Source organism: Camelus bactrianus, chromosome 18 (assembly GCF_048773025.1).
Source record: "Camelus bactrianus isolate YW-2024 breed Bactrian camel chromosome 18, ASM4877302v1, whole genome shotgun sequence".
Lineage (NCBI taxonomy): Eukaryota > Metazoa > Chordata > Mammalia > Artiodactyla > Camelidae > Camelus > Camelus bactrianus.
In genome coordinates this window covers 28,665,256-28,682,536 of record NC_133556.1, presented here as the reverse complement: position 1 = coordinate 28,682,536, position 17,281 = coordinate 28,665,256, and the positions used below count along the sequence as shown (strand labels likewise).

The window sequence follows — 17,281 nt, the reverse complement described above, 5'->3', positions numbered from 1 at the left end:
AGGACGGCTGAGGATGAAGGTGCCCACAGATGTTTCCCTGCCAGCTGAGGTGGATGGGGAGCCAGGTGCCCCAGGCTGGCCCTTGACCTCAGCTTTCACCACATCTGCCCCTGCTTAGTGGGGCCAGGAGGCTCTGGAACCTTGAGCCCCCACAGCACGGTTCCATCTGGCAGGGCGAGGGGCAGTGAGGCCCGTGACCCCCAGAGTCCCAGAGTCCCAGGGGGCAGGGTTGGGGCCAGGTCCACCAGCAGGGGCAAGCTCACCCTGGGTCCCAGCACAGAATCCCTGAGGTGGGCCATCAGCTCCACCCAAGCCCTGAGCACTCGAATGGGAGCAGGTTTTAGCTAAGGGCCTGCTGGGGCTCTGGATGCTAAGGGGTCTGTGGGGAGGAGGTATCACTTAGTGGTGGGGTCTCTACCCACCCCAGGGCCCAGGCCGGGGTGGAGGAGGCTCCTCATAGGCTAGCGAGTGCAGGAGGCCAGATACTGGCTGTCCCATTTGGACTTGGCCCCCAGGGCAGGCTCAGGCCGTGCAAACAACCACAGCAACAGACCGATTGCTGAGCTGTACAGAGCCACACCCCGCCCCCAGTTCTCCCGAGTATTCTCACGGAATCTGGCCCCACCAGCAGCACAGTGCAATGCCCGCTTTGCAGATGAGGAGACTGAGGCCCACAGAGCTGAGCAGCTTACCCCTGGCCATACAAGGTGAGCAACAGTGGGACAGTCCTGTAGCTGGACTGTCCTGTCAACACCGAGTTCCCTGGGGCGTGACATCTGTGGCTGCCCCACAGTCAGCTGTTGGGGCAGGTGCGCTGGGTGGACCGTGGGAGGGGCAGGCAGCCTACCTGTAGGGAGCAAGGTCGGGATCTGGCCCTGGGGGCTCTCAGAGGGGCTTTTCAGTGGGAGGAGCCAGGCTGTGGGGCAACATATGCGGAACATCCCCCAGGCAGTCCCGACCCACAGGCCGCCTGTCTGCCCTTCTATCGCACTTTCTCTCCCTCTGCAGCTGCCTGCCTGTCCAGCCCGCCCATCTTCTGTTTTGCTGCTTGCTTTGCAGGCTCAGCCCATGGGCCCTGAACCAGGTCAGTGTTCTGCAGCTGGTCGTACCTGTCCTCTGGTCTCCCCCAGATCCCTCCCCAGCCTACAGTTCCCACTTGGCAGACTGGCAGTCAGGGTTGACCGAAGTCCCCAGCTCCTGGCTGACCTCCTAGTGCCTCCCCAGACCACTTGGCACTAAGTAGAAGCTGGAGCTCCCGCCCTCAATTGGGTGGGATAGAGTGGAGGCTAAATCCTGGCCCTACTGGGACTCCTGGCTCCAAAAGGGTGGGGATGGGAGTAGTAGGCTGTCCTCAGCCCCCTGGCCTCCCCAGCAGCTTCTTGGGACCTGAGGGTGGGTGAACAGTGGTGATGCTATCTAGCTGAAGAAAAATTATTTTTTCTGTCCTGGCAAGAGAAATGTCCTCTTGACTTCAGGACCTATGCCCCAGGGAGATATAAAGGGACCCCTGGTCTCCCCTCCATGTGGCTAGCTGCTGGGGGACAGGGAACGAGACCTGGACACTCTGGGATGTTTTGGGGTAGCCCTGCCTGAACTGGGCAGGGAGAGACCCCTGGGGGCATACGTGGAAGGAAGGGCTGTCAGGGTGGTCCTGGCTTGGCCACAGGACCCTGTGGGCCCAGATCCTCTGGGAGGTGCCAGCAGTTGGGAAACGACTGGGTATGTCCAGGGAAATGGGATGCAGAGCTTCCAAAGGTCACTGCAGGCTCAGGCGGACGGGGCTGAGAGACCTGGAACAGCAGTGACCCCATGTGGCAGCAGCAGGCATGACGGCCTCTGAGCACCGCCCAGGAGGTGTGGAGTGTAGGGGCGTGAGGAGGGGGTGTAGGGGGTGTGGGGAGAAGCAGGAAGCCTACACAAGGGCTCCTGGCCTTCCGTCCTTTGGGGAATCTTCCTTCATTCTCTACTCACTCACTGAGCAGTGTGTGTGAGCCAGGACCGTGCTCCAGGTGAGGGGCTCAGTACAGAGTGAGCAAGGCCAACACAGTCCCCAACTTGTGGGGCGGATGAGAAACAGGGAGCAGACAGTGGAGAAGTTCCGGGAAGGGAATGAAGTGAGGGAAGTTGATGACAGAGGCGGGGGGAGTGGTGGATGGTCGGGAAGGGGAGATGAGGGCAGAGTGTGGAGGGTGAGGGCAGTAGGAGGGAGGTTGGGGGAGGTGGGGCAGTTCTCAGTGAGGAAATGAGGGGCTGAGAGGGCAGCAATGGGGATACAATCCCATTGCACCCTAGTCCAGTGAGAAAGGTCATGCTAGGCACATCACTGTAACCATCTGTCTTGGGTGCTACTCCATGGGCCCCTCTGGTACTCCAGTTACAGAAGAGGAAACGGAGGTGCAGGGGGCAGTGGCTGGCACCTGCATTTCTGCAGAGGCCCCACTGGTGGGTGGGTGGCTGCCTCTGGCTCCATCCTGGCTGAGATCCCACTGTGATTACAAGTGGGGCCAGCCCAGGAGCGCCACAACAGGGCTTGCCTGCCTTGGATGGCTGAGAGGAGGGGCCTGGCCCAGCTGGGTGAAGGGACAGATGTGTGACCTCAAACTGGCTGAAGGCCCAGACACCAGCCCTCTCATGGCATTCTGAGATTTTGGAGTGCCCCAGGGTAAGCACTCAGCGAGGCACCCTGGTAAGACCAGATGGATGCGGTTTTTGTTGAGGATCTGGGGGTCCTCCAGGGATATGACTGGCCCAACTTGTGCCAATTCAGAGTGCAGCCCCACACCAGGGTGGCAGGGTGTTCACCACATGAGGGGGTGGGTGGCAGATTAGGCTCACAAGGGTTGTCCTGGCTGCTGCTGAAGGCCTTGAGCAAAGGTCTGCCCAGTGCTGGGATGGGGGTGGGGGTCTGGGTCCCCCCGGAACCCCACATCAGGCACATTCATGGTTACTTGCAAAGTCAGTCACTGACCGTTTATTCTGAGTCCTTAGAGCCCAGCTGTGGCTGGGGCAGTGTGGGCATGTTGTGGGGGATAGGGGAAGCTCGGGGTGACTGCCCTTGTTCCCAGGCTGAGGCCTGATGACCCGTGGCTAACTGGGAACTGCCAAGCAGGTGGTGAAGTCAGCATCTGTGACCTGGCGCCCGGAAGACCCCACAGGGGCAGCGCTTACATTGGGTCTGGAGGAATGGCAAGCGAGGTGGAAGCTGGGGGTGTGGCTCATGCCCACTTCCATGGGAGATGCTCCGGATGTGGGCGGATGGAGCAGTTTGGCAAAAGTGAAGGCACAAGGTAGGACCTGCCTAGCAGGGAGGGTCACGGTCTGCAGGTGGAGAACCCAGCCAGGCTGGGGTGACGGGCACAGAGGGTCCAAGCAGAGCAATGTGGAGTGGGGCACTGCAGGCCCAGGAGGAGCCCACCTTGAGGCTGGCACAGGTCCTGGCTCTTCCTCTTCTAGGGTGATCCAGAGCCAGTCTACAAGTCAGCCCCTGGGGGTGAGGCTTTGGAGCCAGGGAGGAGCTCTGGGGCAATAGCCACGATTTCCCCAGAGGGGCTAAGAGGGAGGCCGTGTGGGTCCCACAGCTCAAGGGCTCCATCCTCTGGAATCACAGCTGCCTGGCTCCTCTGCTGGCCCTGCCAGCCCCTCTTCAGGCCTGGCCGCTGCAGGGACTGGTCCAGGGCTCTGACCCACAGCCCCTGCCCCTTGGGGTCCCAGTATGCCATCCCCACCCCAGGACAGTGTTCTCAGTTGTCTGGCTCCAGAGTCCACTCCGACAGCCACTGCAGGCATGAGGCCCGCTGTGCCTCTGTCTCAGGGGGCTTGGCAGGAGGTGGTGGGGGCCGGCCTGGCCCTGGCAGGGGTGTGGAGGGGCTGCAGGGCCCAAGGCCCCCATCTATGGGGTCAGGGTCCGGGGCCGCCCGCAGGACCTGGACGAGCTCATCCAGTGGCTGCACCAAGGTGTAGGGGCTCCAGCAGGCATCAAGGGCAGGCACGAAGGGGTCAGGTGTGCAGGCCTCCACGCACTCAGTGTCTGTGGGGATGCGCAGGTAGAAGGCGTGGAGCATCATGCGGAAAGGCTGGTCCTCCTGGCCCGAGGCCTGGCCATAGGTGAGGTCCCCTACGATGGGGTGGCCAAGGGCACTGCAGTGCACGCGCAACTGGTGCGTCCGGCCTTTGGGGAAGAGAGGGGGTCGGTCAGGTGGGGGTGCCACTCCATGCCCACCCCCTACCCGTTCACGTCATGCCCAGCACTGTCCTCGACTGTGGCCTTGGAGCCTCAGGCAACTCCTGGGGACAGCAGACCTCTCTGTTTCATGCCATAGATAAAGATGTCAGAGCTCAAGACAGAAGCAACTTCTGGGGTTGCCTCTGGTGAAGGCAGGGCTGGAGCAGTGCCTGGTTCACATAGACCAGCAAAACCCCATGTGGGGCAAGAGGCTGCAGGCTGTGGAGCTGAGCGTGGGGGAGGAATCAGTTTGGCCAGTGATGCTAAGGGAGCCTGGGGAGGTTCCCTTCCTTCTTGACGGAGATGCCTGAGGCAGGACACCATCAGAAGCAGGACAACATCAGAGACAGCAAAGAGACCCCGGCAGCTGCTGGGCCCCCACCGCAGGACATACCTGTGAGGGGCTGCAGCAGCACTTTAGAGACAGGCTTTCCTGCATACAGCCCATGTTCCAGGACCACCAGCTCCGTGAGGCTTGGTTTTGGGTTCTCACAGCCTGAGGGGAGTGAGGCAAGCTCAGAGTTGGCTGGACCATCTCTGGGACCGAGTGCACCCCAGCCTAGGTCACCTGCCCAGGTTGCCCCAGTCCACCCAGGGTCCTCACTGGACAACATGTGCCCCTAGCCCCCACCCCCTGCTTTTCGTACCCTCTGTGCCCTCAATGCACATGGTGTGGGTCCGGCCTTCTGTGCTGCTCTTGCCGATGGAATAGCTGACGGTCATCCGGCTTTCTTGGACATGCCCCCGCACCTGCCAAGCAGGGGTCACATGCTGCTTGCCAGGGTACCTGCCACTTCTGGGGAGCCCACCCAACACCCAGAGCCTGCCAAAGCGGACTGAGAGTTGGAGACCCCTGCCCCAGAGACCAGCCACGCCTTACTAGAGCCAGGTAAGCCTTGGTGACACGTCGGTCCTTGAAGCACCTGTAAGCACTGCCTGCGGCTGCCTTGTTCAGAGCCACACAGAGTGCCCCACTGGTGGAGAAGTCCAGCTGGTGGCAGAACCTGGTATGGGGCAGAGGATCAGCGGTGGCTGGGCTGGGGGTGACTGCTTCCCCCGATGGAGGGTGCTGTGGGAACCTGTACCCAACTCCCGCACACCTGAACCCGTAGCAGGTGTCAGGGTCTGCCAGCTCTGGGAAGCGGTGTCTCAGCTGCTTCTGGAGGGTCAGCGTCTCCCGCCAGGCCTTGCTGTCGATGCGCACGTCCCAGTGCTTGTTCACCACCAGGAAGTCATGGCTCCGGTACACAACACACAGGTTCTCCATGCTGCCTGGCTCCATGGTGGCACCTGCATTATGAGGCAAGTGCGTGGGGCGGGTGGGGTGTGTGTCATGGGGTGTTCAGCCCCACACCATGGCCCTGCCCACCTAGTGTGGACACTCCTGCTCCCCTGGGCCCCCGCTCTGAAGCTACCAACCCTATGCGGCAGACAAGCTTGCAGACCTACTGTGTGCTTGCATCCTCATCTCTGAGTCAAGTAGCAAGTTATCTACCTGCTGGGGTGAGGGATCCGGCTAAGGTCAGAGAAGCTAGTGTTGCTCTGGGCTCTGGCTATGGGGCAGTCCTGCCCAGATCCAGGCCTGGGGAGAAGCAGCCTTCTCCTCCAGCCCGCCCCCACGGACCCTTCCCGGACAGGCCATGGACGCACGATAAGAGTTTTTCTGAGTGGGGTCGGGTGCAGGGCGGGGAACAGGGTCCTCTCTCGCTCACGCAGACACCCCCTGCCCTGCCATCCCTCCACAAAATCCCCGCTCTCGCGTCTGATGGGCACAGGCAGAGCGTTGCCGAGAGGAACCCGGCTGCACTCCTTCCCCGAGCCCCCGCCCATTCCAGGGCCGACCTGCAGCTGGGCCGCGCCGTCCGGGTCCCCGATGCAGCGGCCCAGCCCCGGCTCCTGCTCCCGCGACTCCGCACCTGGTGGTCCAGCGACCCCAGAGGCGCCACTCGGACCACTGAGCCGCACCTAGCCCCGCTCGGCCTGCGCACGCAGCCCCGCCCACGCCCCGGACACGCCACGCCCATGCAGCGGACGGGCGGCCGTGCTGACCAATGGAGAGCTCCGGAGCCTGCGGCTTTGGCTCCGGAGCGCGGACTCGGCCCTGCCCAGCCTGCGCGCGCAGCCCCGCCCACGCCCCGCCTCGCCTGTTGACCAATGGAGAGAGCCGCCGGGCACGTCGGCTATTGATTGGCGGCGCCGGGTCGCTCGGGGCGGGAGCGGCGCGCACGGCGCGGGAGGTTCGGACCCTGCGGCCCGTGGCGGGTCAGCAGGCGGCCATGGAGGACTACGAGTGGGAGCTGTGCGGCGTCGAGGACGACTTCCATAGCCAGTTTGCGGCCGAGCTCGAGGTGCTGGCCGAGCTGGAAGGTGGGCATGGGCCTTGCCGCGGCCTCGTCCCCGGTAGCCCGGCAAGGGTTCTGGCGCCCCCGGGAGTTCAAGAGGGCTGCTCATAGAAGGGGAGGCGCGAAGGTCGAGAGGTAGCAACTGCCTTAGGCAGGCGCGTCGGAGGGAGCAGGGCCTTTCAGCGCCGCCGCCTGTGTGCAGACAGGCTGCCGTGGGCGGCTGGTGTACGCCTTCTTTCCGCAGGGACAGCCCCCCTGTCATCCTCCAGTGGCCCCCGGCCCACCGTGGGCCAGCTTCGCCTGACGTTCGAAGAGGCCCTTGCTAGAGGGAATGTTGCCACTTACTACTCTCCAGCTGGACCTCCAGGGCATTGCAAGGACAGTGCCAGGAAGAGGCAGCTGCCCGCTGACATCCAGGGGGACGGACCCCTGCCCTCCAGTACGTTTGCGGGGCCCCAGGGCATAGGGGTGGGGTGCAAGAATGGGGAATAATATTTCTTACTTCCATATGTCTCCCAAGCCCCCAAAGTCAAACGGTCCAAGCTGGAGGCTGCCAGGAGACTGAATTTCAGGCCCGACGAGATGGAAGAGCCCCTGCTTCCTGACTCCCTGAGTCGGGACATCACCCCCCCACTGAGTCCTGAGGTCCCTGCTGAGCTGTGGAGCAAGGGGTGTGTGGCTTGGGGCACAGGTGTCCAGGGGGCCTTGGAAAAATCCCATTCCTCAGACAAGATTCCTGGCCTGTGGGCCTGTGGGAGTGCTGGGTAGCTGGGAGTGAGTCTGGGCCCCTCCTCCTCTGAGAGTAACAGGAGGTGAGAATCCCCACGTCACCTCATCCCTTCCCAGGCCTTTGGACACCGGGGCTGATGTGGATCTCAGTCCGGCCCCACCAGCCACCCGCAATCCTGTCCTGAGGCGGCCCCCTGTCTTGGAGGACTATGTCAACGTGACCTCTACGTGTGGTGACCGGGCCTTCCTGGTGCTGCGGGCTGACCCACTGGGCACTGGGGTGCAGGTGGGTGCTGTGTAGCCACAGGTAGGGGCCTGGACATCATATCCCCACTCTGACCCAGGAGGACCCCTCTAGAGGTCCACCTGGCCTCCAGTCATCCACTGGGGAGGGCCGCCTCCCTCCTCCCCCCACCCCCTCCTTCTTCTTCCTCCTAATCCTCCTCCCCCCTCCCCCTTTTCTTTCTCCCTCCTTCTTCTCCTCTTCCATCTTCTTTCACCTTCCCTCTTCTCCCTCTTAGAGCTGGCCCCACCCCAGTGATTTCTCCCCTTGGGGTCCCTGGTGAGAGGGGGCTCCTTGTGGCCTGCTTATGCTACGGAATGCTACCTGGGTCTCTGAGCACTGTTAGGAAGGGGACTGAGGGAATCTCATAATGGAGGAGGGGTTGACTGCTGTCCTCCTTCCCCTGCAGAGCCCTTTCCTTGATATCCGGTGGCGTGGCGGTGGCCAGCTGGACCTACTGGGTGTGTCCTTTGCCTCCCTGAAGGAGAAAGTAGACAGCGAGGTGGGGTCTGCTGGGGTTTGCTGGGAGGGGAGAGGTAGTTCTGGGGTGACTGGCAGAGCCATCCTGATCCCTGTTGTTTGTACAGCGGCGGCAGCGACTGCTGGAGGAGGCCCAGCGGCTCTCGGAGACACTGTGCAGGTGACACGGTGGTGGGCCCCTCCACCCCTCGGGTCCTTACCAGACTTTGGACTGCTGATCCCCAGCCTGTATTCTGGGGGGTGTGTGGTCCCTGCACGTGGTTAAGGCCTAATGGCTCAGTGTATGATGTTCTCCAGTCTCAGGTCAGAGGAGGAGGAAGCCCAGCCTTTGGGAGCCCCGGAGGAGGAGGTGGCTGACGGCCGAGATGCCTCCCAGCATTGCCTCTGGGTAGATAAGTTCGCTCCCCAGCACTACACGGAGCTGCTCAGTGACGATGTGAGACCTTGTTTTTGCTCAAGTGTGACTGGCTTCTTTGTTACTGAAATGAAAAAACTCAGGGTTTAGCACATCTTTGTGTTGCCAGTCCACGGAGGTGTCAGGATTTAGGGGAGGGCTTTGGTCAGCCTTGTTGAATTGTAGATGGGAAATTGAGGCCAGTACAGGGCCAGAGTGTTGCTGGTCACTTATGTTTTATGTTTCTCACAGTAGCTGATGCTGAGATGCTCTTGGAGATAGTGGGCAGGGGTCCTGGAGGGGTCAAAGCCTGGGCTGTGGGGAAGGTGGCCTTGGTGTGAGCCTGACTCTGTTGCTCACCAGCAGTGTGACCAGGCATCACTCTCTTGTCACTCAGTGTCCCTGTGTGTGTCTTTGAGCTTGTAAGGGCAAGTTGATGTGAGAGGCAGGCAAGAGGAGTTCTTGGTGCTGGTGTCTCCTCCAGGCCAGGCCTCTCTTCCCACAGTTCACTAACCGCTGCCTCCTCAAGTGGCTAAAGCTGTGGGATCTGGTGGTGTTTGGCCGAGAGAGGCCCGCCCGGAAGCCCAGGCCCAGTGTGGAGTTGGCCCGTGGAGGCAAAGAGACTGCGGCCTCCAGCAAGTGGAAGAGCCATGAGCAGGTGCTAGAGGAGATGCTAGAGGCTGAGCTGGACCCAAGCCGGCGGCCCCGACAGAAGGTGAGCCACACCTGACTGTGCTGCACAGGCCTCTGAGCCCAGGGTCTGGACTCTGGGGACCATTTACTGCTCTTTTGGTTGTGGGTTTATGTCAGGGTCTTGGTGTGGAGAGCCAGCTCCACCCCAAGGGAGTTGAGCTGGGGCTTGAGTACTTTGTCCTAATGACTTAGGTGAAGTCAGCTCTCTTTGAAGGACCTTAACATCCCCCCACAGTGATCACGGTGGGACTGTGGGTGGCTTCTAGGCGTCAGTCATGTCAGTAATGGCTATGTCTGTCAGATATCCTCACTTCTTGCTCTATGCCACGAGCAGGCTGGGGCTTGTTCTTCTTTGGTGACTGGGGTGGCACAGGGGGACGTCTTTCAGCACCAAGCTTCATGGAACAGACAGGATTTTCACTCCCTGGCAGTTGGGCTGGGGGCTCCCAGAGTCCTCAAGGTGGTGGGGGTTGCAGCACGTTTTCTTCTGCCTCGACTGTAGGTGGCGCTGCTGTGTGGGCCCCCAGGGCTGGGCAAGACCACTCTGGCCCATGTGATTGCACGGCACGCTGGGTACTCCGTGGTGGAAATGAATGCGAGGTGAGTGGAGGGAAAGGCTGGGCCTCCTGTCTGCCCTGACATGTCTGGTCGAGTCTGGGACACAGCCCTGAAAGCCTGGATTGAAGGTGGAGCTGGGGTCCAGGGTCCAGGGGCAGTGGAACTTGTCCATTCTTAGGGCTCACTGGGATTTGGAATTTGACCACAGTGTCATGGGGTAGCCTCGTGTAGTACCCTTGAGGTGTAGGCATGGTGGTTCTGCCCTGGGAGATCATCCTTCCAGGGAAACTGGCCGTCACCCTGGCTGAGGCCATGGCTGTTCTGACAGCCTTTTCCTGGCCTTATGGTTCCAGTGACGACCGCAGCCCTGAGGCCTTTCGCACGCGCATTGAAGCGGCTACGCAGATGGAATCAGTGCTGGGCACTGGTGGGAAGCCCAACTGCCTGGTCATCGATGAGATCGACGGGGCCCCCACGGTGGGCCTCCTGGGTGTGTGGTGGGTGGGCTGGCAGGTGGGCTGTGGGGGCTGTGGCTTACCACACTGTCTGCATGTTCTTTCAGGCTGCCATCAATGTTCTCCTGAGCATCCTGGACCGCAAGGGCCCACAGGAGGCAGAGCCAAGGGGCCCAGCCATGCCCATGGGTGGGGGGCGGCGGCGCCGGGCAGAGGAGGGGCTCCTGATGAGGCCCATTATCTGCATCTGCAATGACCAGTGAGTGGGGCGGGGCAGGGTCTCCCCTGGGCAGGTGTGCCCCCACCTGGCCCCTGATCCTTTACCTACTGGGCTGTTGCCTGCTCCCTGGTGCCCAGGCCAGGCAGATAACCCTTTGGACACTGATCATCCCCCTAGGTTTGCGCCCTCCCTGCGGCAACTGAAGCAGCAGGCTCTTCTGCTCCACTTTCCACCCACTTTGCCCTCCAGGCTCACACAGCGGCTCCATGAGGTCTGTGGAGGCTGCCCTCCCCTCTGCCATCAGGCTCCCCAGTCCCCCCGCTGGGCCCAGGACGTGGGGTGGAGGAGACTGGTGGTCTCGGGTGGTGGATGGTTCCAAGCAGTGACTGAGGTCCTTCCATAGAGATCTACAGCCTTTGCTCCTTGTAGAATAAGAGCTGTTCACTTGTTTCTAGAGAGGAGGTGGCCACAGGGTGGGGCCCTGGGGGCAGACACCCACCCTCCTACCTCCCTGCAGATTGCCCTGCAGCAGGGCATGCATGCTGACCGAGGTGCACTGGCAGCCCTCTGTGAAAAGACAGACAATGACATCCGCGCCTGCATCAACGCCTTGCAGGTAGGCAAGTGACCCTCCTCTCCCCGCCTGCCCCTGACCCCTTGTTAGATTTCTGCTTGGGCAGGTGTCAGCCACCTCTTACTCCCCACTCCCTGTGTCTAGTTCCTGCATGGGCGGGGCCAGCGGGAGCTGAGTGTTCAGGCTGTGCAGACCACACGCATTGGCCTCAAGGACCAGCGCAAGGGGCTTTTCTCTGTGTGGCAGGAGGTCTTCCAGCTGCCCCGGGCCCAGAGGTAGGTAGACCAGCCTTGGTCTGGATGTCCCTGGTGCCTTGGTCCCGGGATGCTAGCCAGTTCTGCCTTTGTGGACAGGATCTAAGGCTGCATGGGCCCTGGGGGCTGCTTTGCTCTGGCTCGAGCTCCCCCATCGCCCCTTCTGTGGGATTTCAGGGTGTGGTAAATGTACAGGAGCCAGTGCCACTGGGGGGAATTAGGTGGGTGGGGCTGGGGTACAGGGTGATGGGTTGGGGGCTCCACCCCAGCCTCAGCACCATCTCTGTAGGCACCGCGTGGGTCAGGACCCGACCCTACCCACCCACGTGCTTCTGCTCAGTGATGGGCACGCAGGCTCGGAGCCCCTCGCTGCTGAGGCACCCATGACCCTGGCCTCGCAGCGGTTCTACCACATTCTGCACATGGCCGCCTCTGCAGGGGAGCACGAGAAGGTGGTCCAGGTAACTGTGCTCCACCTCAAACCTTTGTAGGGGGATAGGACAGGAGACCAGCATCTGGCAGTGTTCTTTGTCTCCAGACAGGGCTCAGCCCGAGGAGAAACAGGTGGGACAGGAGGGAGGGGAGCAGGCACAGGGCTTTGGGAGACTTCTTAGAGGAGTGACGAGCAGGGATAGGGGGCCAGGAGGAAGGACTGACCCATGCCAGGAGAGGGAAGGTTGGTGTGGGCGTCGTCTAACGGGGTCACTCTGGCTGCTCTCTGGGAATTATCTAAAGGTGGCAGCAGTGGCTAGGGATGGGGTGGGGATTCTGGATGTGAGCTGCAGGAACGTGGATGAGGGTGTGTGTGGTGTGGAGAACAGGTGGCAGATGCCCCCCACCCGCTGGGAAGCCTGGTATAAGCTGCCTCCCTAACTAAGCAGCTTTGGATTAGCAGCTGGGGATCCTTGCAAATCCGGAAATCCACTCTGTGGAGGGCAGCATGGTGGCGGGAGAGGAGGGACTCCCACGAGGAATGAGTGGGAACTCCATGCTCTCAATTGTGGTGGACAGAACTTTCTTTAGGGAGGGGCTGGGGGTTTCTTTCTCACATGTCTTGGGGTTTTGGTCAAACCAGAGTCGAGGCACCAGGATGGGCCTTCCTGGCCTCCCTCAGGGCCCCGGGCCATTCACTGGTATTTGCAGTTGTGCCTGAGCTCCTTGGCCTCACAGGCAGGTGGGAGATGAGGGGTCCTGCTGGGTGGTGCTTGTACTGGGGGGAGGGGGTGTGGGACTGTAGGGGTTCAGGAACTGGCCTGTTGCCCACAGGGCCTGTTCGACAATTTCCTGCGGCTACGGCTGCGGGACTCCAGCCTGGGCGCTGTGTGTGCAGCCCTCGACTGGCTGGCCTTTGATGACCTGCTGGGCCAGGCTGCCCACCACAGCCAGAGCTTCCAGCTGCTGCGCTACCTGCCTTTCCTGCCCCCAGCCTTTCATCTGCTCTTCGCCTCCAGCCGTGTGCCGAGGATCGCCTTCCCCAGCAGCCAGCAGGAGGTGCGCCCTGCGCCCTGCCCATGCCCAGGGTCCAGCCTAGGGGTCTTGAGTGATCCAGTCCTGATTCACCCTCCACCCCAGGCCCAGAATCGCATGAGCCGGACACAGAACCTGATTCAGACACTAGTGTCAGGCATCACACCAGCCACCCGCAGCCGGGCAGCACCCCAGGCCCTCGTCCTGGACACCCTCTGCCTGCTTCTGGACATCCTCGCACCCAAGCTGCGCCCCGTGAGTTCCTCGCCCAGAAGAGGGTGTGGCTTCTGGTGGGGGCAGGCCCCTGGCCATGCTTAGCACCCATGCCCGCTGCCCACTGCCCCACAGGTGAGTACGCAGCTGTACAGCGCCCGAGAGAAGCAGCAACTGGCCAGCCTTGTAGGCACCATGCTTGCTTACAGCCTGACCTACCGCCAGGAGCGCACACCTGATGGGCAGTATGTCTACAGGCTGGAGCCGTGAGTCTGTGCAGTGCCTGGGGTGGGAGTGCCTGGGGGCAGGGAGGCTGTGGGGGCTGGGTGCTAGGTGCCTTGGCTATCGCTTGGCAGGAGTCTGAAAGTGTGGCCTTGGTGAGATGTGTGAGTCTCAATTTCCCTGTTGGAGGGTGGGGAGTCAGTTCTAACTCAGCCCTTACCCATATGTGACTGTGGGGTGGGGGCCCCCAGGTGGGGCACAGCCCTGGGATCTAAGGTTTACTGCAGGGTCTCTCTCTCTCTCTGCCTTAGTGCCCCCCAGGGGCTGCCCCTAGAGGGCCCTTGAGTTCCCCAGGGCTCCAATTCTCTGTCCTGAGACGGTCATGGGGATGGAGGGCTGGCACCAGTGGTGTCCTGGATGCAGATCCTGGAGGCAGCGATGATGGTGGTTCCCAAGTCCTCAGCCTCAGGCCCTGCCAAGTTTGTCACACCATCCCTGTTTAGCCCTCTTCATCCCCATATACGGCTAGGGAAACCAAAGCTCACGTTAGATAATCCCTGCTGCTGCCATGAGGCTAGGGCACGGCAGTGCCAGGATTGGACTCCATACTGCGGCTGTTGCGTTCCGGCAGTTGGGGTCATTGTGGTGAGTAGCTCCTGTCCCTGTCCCTGCTGACTGGGTGCCTTGGTGTCCTGCCCTGACCTGCTCACCCTGAGCACAGGAATGTGGAAGAGGTCTGCCGCTTTCCTGAGCTTCCTGCCCGCAAGCCCCTCACCTACCAGGCCAAGCAGCTCATTGCCCGCGAGGTTGAAGTGGAGAAGATGCGGCGGGTGGAGGTCTTGGCTCGGGCTAGGGACAGCCCCCAGGTGAGCCCACCTAGGCAGAGCAAGGCTCTCAGAGTGGACACTGTCCCTGGTGTGGTCCTGCTCAGTCATCTCTCACTATACTCAACTTCTTGCAGGTGGACGGAGATGCCCTGGGGGCCGAGGGTCCGCTGGGGAGCACTGGGGAGAAAGGGGCGCAGCCACCTGCCCCATATAGCCACAAGCAGCAGCTGGAGTGCATCATGAAGAAAGCCACTCTGGAGGAGCAGGTGTGGGGTGGATGTAGGGGTGGGAGACAGTGGGTGCGGGGCTAGGTGGCTAGAAGGTGGAGCCTGCTGGGCTGGAGCCGGTGACCTTGAGGTGGGCTGATTCTAAGCCCTGCAGGTCTGGCTCCCTGCTGATCAGTGTGATGGTTTTACCTGGGCTCAGCGTCCCATCTGGGCAGGGTGCTGGCACTTCCTACCCCAGACCTGACCTTATTGAAGGGTGGAGGGAACATTTGCTAAGGTCAGCGCTGGAGTGAGGGGAGAGGGGTCATTGCCCAGAGGTTCCACAAGACCCCTCCTCACTGGGAGATGGCCTCTGGGCCCTCCTTCTCTCCAATGGCCCCTGGGGTAGGGGACTGTCTGCTGTGGGTCAGTCTCCATGAGCCTGACCAGCCTGTCTCTTTCAGCCTGAGAGGGACTTCTTTGGCCGTGTGGTTGTCAGGAGAGCAGCAGCCCCAAGCACAGGTGTGTAGGGGGTGGTGGGGATGGTGCAGGGGTGGGGTCAGAGTCAGGTGTAGGAACAGCTCTGTGGCCCCCACAGAGGATGCAGCTCCTGAGACCGACACAGCTGAACGGCGCATGGGCACTGCGGTGGGCAGGAGCGACGTCTGGTTCCGCTTCAAGGAGGGTGTCTCCAATGCCGTGCGTCGCAGCCTGTACATCAGGGACCTGCTGTAGGTGGGCCACACTGAGCCCCTGGGATCTATGCTGGACATCCCTGTGTTGTGCTGGACGTTTGGATCTGTGCTGGACGTCGTTGGGATCTATACTGGACATCCTGATCCACGCTGGACCACCCTGGGGTCATGCTGGGTGCCCTGGATCCACCCCAGATGTCCCCAGGATCTATGCTGGACACCCTGGTCCTATGCCAGATGTCCCCAAATACACACTGGACGCCTGGACATTCCTTTCTCTCTGCTAGAGAATGTACAGAAGACTTACAGCCTCAGAAAGTCTTTTTTATAAAGACTTTTATAGTCCCCTTTACAGAGCTGTCCTCTTTAGAGGGAGGTATGAGCTGGTTGCAGGGGCCTCACAGGATGGCGCACTTGCCCTTCTCCACCCACGGGTTGTTCTTCATCAGGTCGGGATTCAGGAAGGGATCCTTGGGGATCCCATCCTCGATCCACTTGAGGAGCCTGTGGGTGGGCAGGGTGGGGTGAGCAGGTGGGCACGGGGCCCCCCAGAAGTGCTGCCTGATGGCAGTGTGTAGGGATGTGGTCTTGGCTCAAACAAATGAGTACAAAACAGGGAAATGAGATGCAAATCACAGCTGGCCTTGTGTGGGGTGTGGCTGTGGCTCCAGGGGGTCTTGGGGACTTACTCAGGGATGGTTTTAGACGACATCTCCCTCTTGAAGGCCAGCTGGTACTTGAGGCTCTCAACTTCCTTCTTCATCTGGGGCACATCCCACTCCTCCATGGCGTCGGGAGCTTCGGAAGTGGCCAGCCTGGAGCTAGAGGGTATGGGAGAAGGCAACAGAGCTAGGGGGCTACCAGCCTGCCATCCGCCCCGCCCCAGGTGCTCTCTCCCCACTGGTGAGCCTCCACCCTGACAAAGGCAGAAGGGAGCTCCACCCTAGCACACCAGTGCCCAACTCATTGCCTGGAGAGGTCCCCAAAGCACATGCGACCCACTGGGGTACACAGCCTGGAGCTGAGGCCCCACTAACGAGGCCTCATGTGCCTGCCCCCCACCTCCCTTGGGGCTAATTAACTGCGGAGAAAACTTTCCACACTTAGCTCTGTATCCCTACCCTCCATCAAAGCCTCACCAAGGCCAGGCTTCTGGGTTGGAGAGGGACAGGGCAATGTCCCTGCCCTGGGAGACAGCAGCACAGCACACAGCAGGACAAATCCCCCGACCCCCGACTGTGAGGCCCACTTCCCACTCCTGGTTGCAGAAGGGGCAACCCAGACCATCGTCTAAGGGGTAGGGCTCTGATACACACACCCGTGTGCCTCCCCCTGATTTGCATGGGCCAAGCCCACCCTGAGGGTAGGTTAATCCTGGAGAGTGAGGCTGCTATTTGCATTGCTCTGGCCCCAGAGATGGGGGCAATGCTGAGGATCTTGAGGTCACAGGCTGCGCAGCTGGTCCAGGACTTGGAACCCCTGCAGCCTCCTGCTACCCGGTGTCTCCTCTGACCTGCCTACAAGCCCCTGGCCAGGTCCCTAAGTGTAAGCCTGCCCAGCAGAGCCACAGGTTCAGATCTCGCAGGAGACCGTGTGAGCTGGGGTCAGCTAAGGGTAGGTTGTTCTCTGCCTCCATTGCCCCAGCCCACTCAAGGGGCCCAGGGAGCCCTGCAGTGTCCCCTCAAGCCCTGCCCCCATCACTGAGGCTGCGAGCCAGGGACCCGGGTTCCTTGACTCAGGATGGGTGAACAGGGGCTACCAGGAGTGTGACCCTGCCTGCCTCCTGCTGTGGAGGGGGTCCTGGAAGGGTCGACCAGGAACAAGGGTGAGAGCCAGGGCCGGGGGAGGGGGCGGCCAGTGGGGGCGTGCAGGGCTCCCCTCCCAGAGACCTCGACTTTGAGCACCCCACCCCGTGAAAACTCAGAGTCACGTGGGCGAGGGCTTCTCAGGTAGGGGCGGCAGCCCTCCCGCAGTCCCCTCCCCGCCGCCGCCCCTACCTGCGCGCAACCGCTGTCGCCGCCGCTGCGGGAGCCTGCCGCCCACCCCGCGCGCCCCCGGCCTCGGCGCACGGCGTTCGCTTGGCGGGCACTGCGGGCGGCGCGCACGGCGTGCAGACGCGGCTCCCCTTGCGGCCCTCCTGCAGACTGAGGCTCCTCTCCAGTCCGGCCAGCCCTTTAGAACACGCAGGGCCGCTGCCTATCCCGAAGACAGGCCGGCAGGGGCGTCTCTGGGTTAGGATGGTCCAGGTCAGCCCAATGGGACATGGGCAAGGCCCAGAGCCGCCGGCCTCGGTTTCCTGCTCAGCCGAGAAACGGGCCAGTTCATCAGACCTACCTTGGACTGTGACCGCGAGGATGAAGTGATGACAAGAGCCAAGTGATGGAGAGGGCGAAGTGATGGACTGGACGAGTGAGCCTGGCACACAGGCGGGCAGAGCCCAAGCAGGT

The 17,281-nt window shown here is 61.7% G+C and overlaps 3 protein-coding genes across 7 annotated transcripts; 1 reads left to right on the top strand and 2 right to left on the bottom strand.

Moving 5' to 3' along the window:
• Positions 1-2,944: 2,944 nt before the first annotated feature.
• Positions 2,945-6,233, bottom strand: RPUSD1 (RNA pseudouridine synthase domain containing 1). Of its 4 annotated transcripts, none has more exons than XM_074346638.1 (6): positions 6,139-6,233; positions 5,323-5,512; positions 5,103-5,226; positions 4,870-4,972; positions 4,617-4,718; positions 2,945-4,168 (listed from the first exon to the last, which is right to left on the bottom strand). In XM_074346638.1, the coding sequence occupies exons 2-6, from the start codon at positions 5,502-5,504 to the stop codon at positions 3,741-3,743; spliced, it is 939 nt and encodes a 312-aa protein (XP_074202739.1). In that variant the 5' UTR covers positions 5,505-5,512; positions 6,139-6,233; the 3' UTR covers positions 2,945-3,740. The 4 variants fall into 4 exon arrangements, with proteins under 4 accessions (XP_074202739.1, XP_074202738.1, XP_010949156.1 ...); XM_074346637.1 differs by having other exon boundaries at positions 6,065-6,196; XM_010950854.3 differs by lacking the exon at positions 6,139-6,233 and having other exon boundaries at positions 5,323-6,003.
• CHTF18 (chromosome transmission fidelity factor 18) lies at positions 6,207-15,186 on the top strand. 2 transcript variants are annotated; one of them, XM_074346636.1, is made up of 22 exons: positions 6,207-6,589; positions 6,809-7,003; positions 7,085-7,235; positions 7,411-7,579; positions 7,986-8,078; positions 8,164-8,216; positions 8,354-8,492; positions 8,956-9,165; positions 9,646-9,743; positions 10,055-10,178; positions 10,264-10,415; positions 10,554-10,647; positions 10,894-10,992; positions 11,095-11,225; positions 11,545-11,665; positions 12,471-12,695; positions 12,777-12,926; positions 13,020-13,150; positions 13,828-13,972; positions 14,068-14,199; positions 14,604-14,661; positions 14,738-15,186. In XM_074346636.1, the coding sequence occupies exons 1-22, from the start codon at positions 6,274-6,276 to the stop codon at positions 14,872-14,874; spliced, it is 3,123 nt and encodes a 1,040-aa protein (XP_074202737.1). In that variant the 5' UTR covers positions 6,207-6,273; the 3' UTR covers positions 14,875-15,186. The 2 variants fall into 2 exon arrangements, with proteins under 2 accessions (XP_074202737.1, XP_074202736.1); XM_074346635.1 differs by having other exon boundaries at positions 11,494-11,665.
• On the bottom strand, positions 15,103-15,621 carry GNG13 (G protein subunit gamma 13). The gene is made up of 2 exons (XM_010950853.3): positions 15,524-15,621; positions 15,103-15,338 (listed from the first exon to the last, which is right to left on the bottom strand). The coding sequence occupies exons 1-2, from the start codon at positions 15,619-15,621 to the stop codon at positions 15,233-15,235; spliced, it is 204 nt and encodes a 67-aa protein (XP_010949155.1). The 3' UTR covers positions 15,103-15,232.
• Between the last annotated feature and the right edge of the window lie 1,660 nt (positions 15,622-17,281).

What these genes read in the sequence shown, in the direction of transcription:
- RPUSD1 (XM_074346638.1), bottom strand. Translation starts at nt 5,504, where the DNA reads ATGGAGCCAGGCAGCATGGAGAACCTGTGTGTTGTGTACCGGAGCCAT. An exon ending in CCAAGGCTTACCTGGCTCTA is followed by an intron (nt 4,973 to 5,102) that starts GTAAGGCGTGGC and finishes CCTGCTTGGCAG; the next exon opens with GTGCGGGGGCATGTCCAAGA. An exon ending in GTGCATTGAGGGCACAGAGG is followed by an intron (nt 4,719 to 4,869) that starts GTACGAAAAGCA and finishes CACTCCCCTCAG; the next exon opens with GCTGTGAGAACCCAAAACCA.
- GNG13 (XM_010950853.3), bottom strand. Translation starts at nt 15,621, where the DNA reads ATGGAGGAGTGGGATGTGCCCCAGATGAAGAAGGAAGTTGAGAGCCTC. An exon ending in TCGTCTAAAACCATCCCTGA is followed by an intron (nt 15,339 to 15,523) that starts GTAAGTCCCCAA and finishes GCCCACCCACAG; the next exon opens with GCTCCTCAAGTGGATCGAGG.
- CHTF18 (XM_074346635.1), top strand. Translation starts at nt 6,274, where the DNA reads ATGGAGAGCTCCGGAGCCTGCGGCTTTGGCTCCGGAGCGCGGACTCGG. An exon ending in GGTGCTGGCCGAGCTGGAAG is followed by an intron (nt 6,590 to 6,808) that starts GTGGGCATGGGC and finishes TTCTTTCCGCAG; the next exon opens with GGACAGCCCCCCTGTCATCC. An exon ending in CTCTCGGAGACACTGTGCAG is followed by an intron (nt 8,217 to 8,353) that starts GTGACACGGTGG and finishes GATGTTCTCCAG; the next exon opens with TCTCAGGTCAGAGGAGGAGG.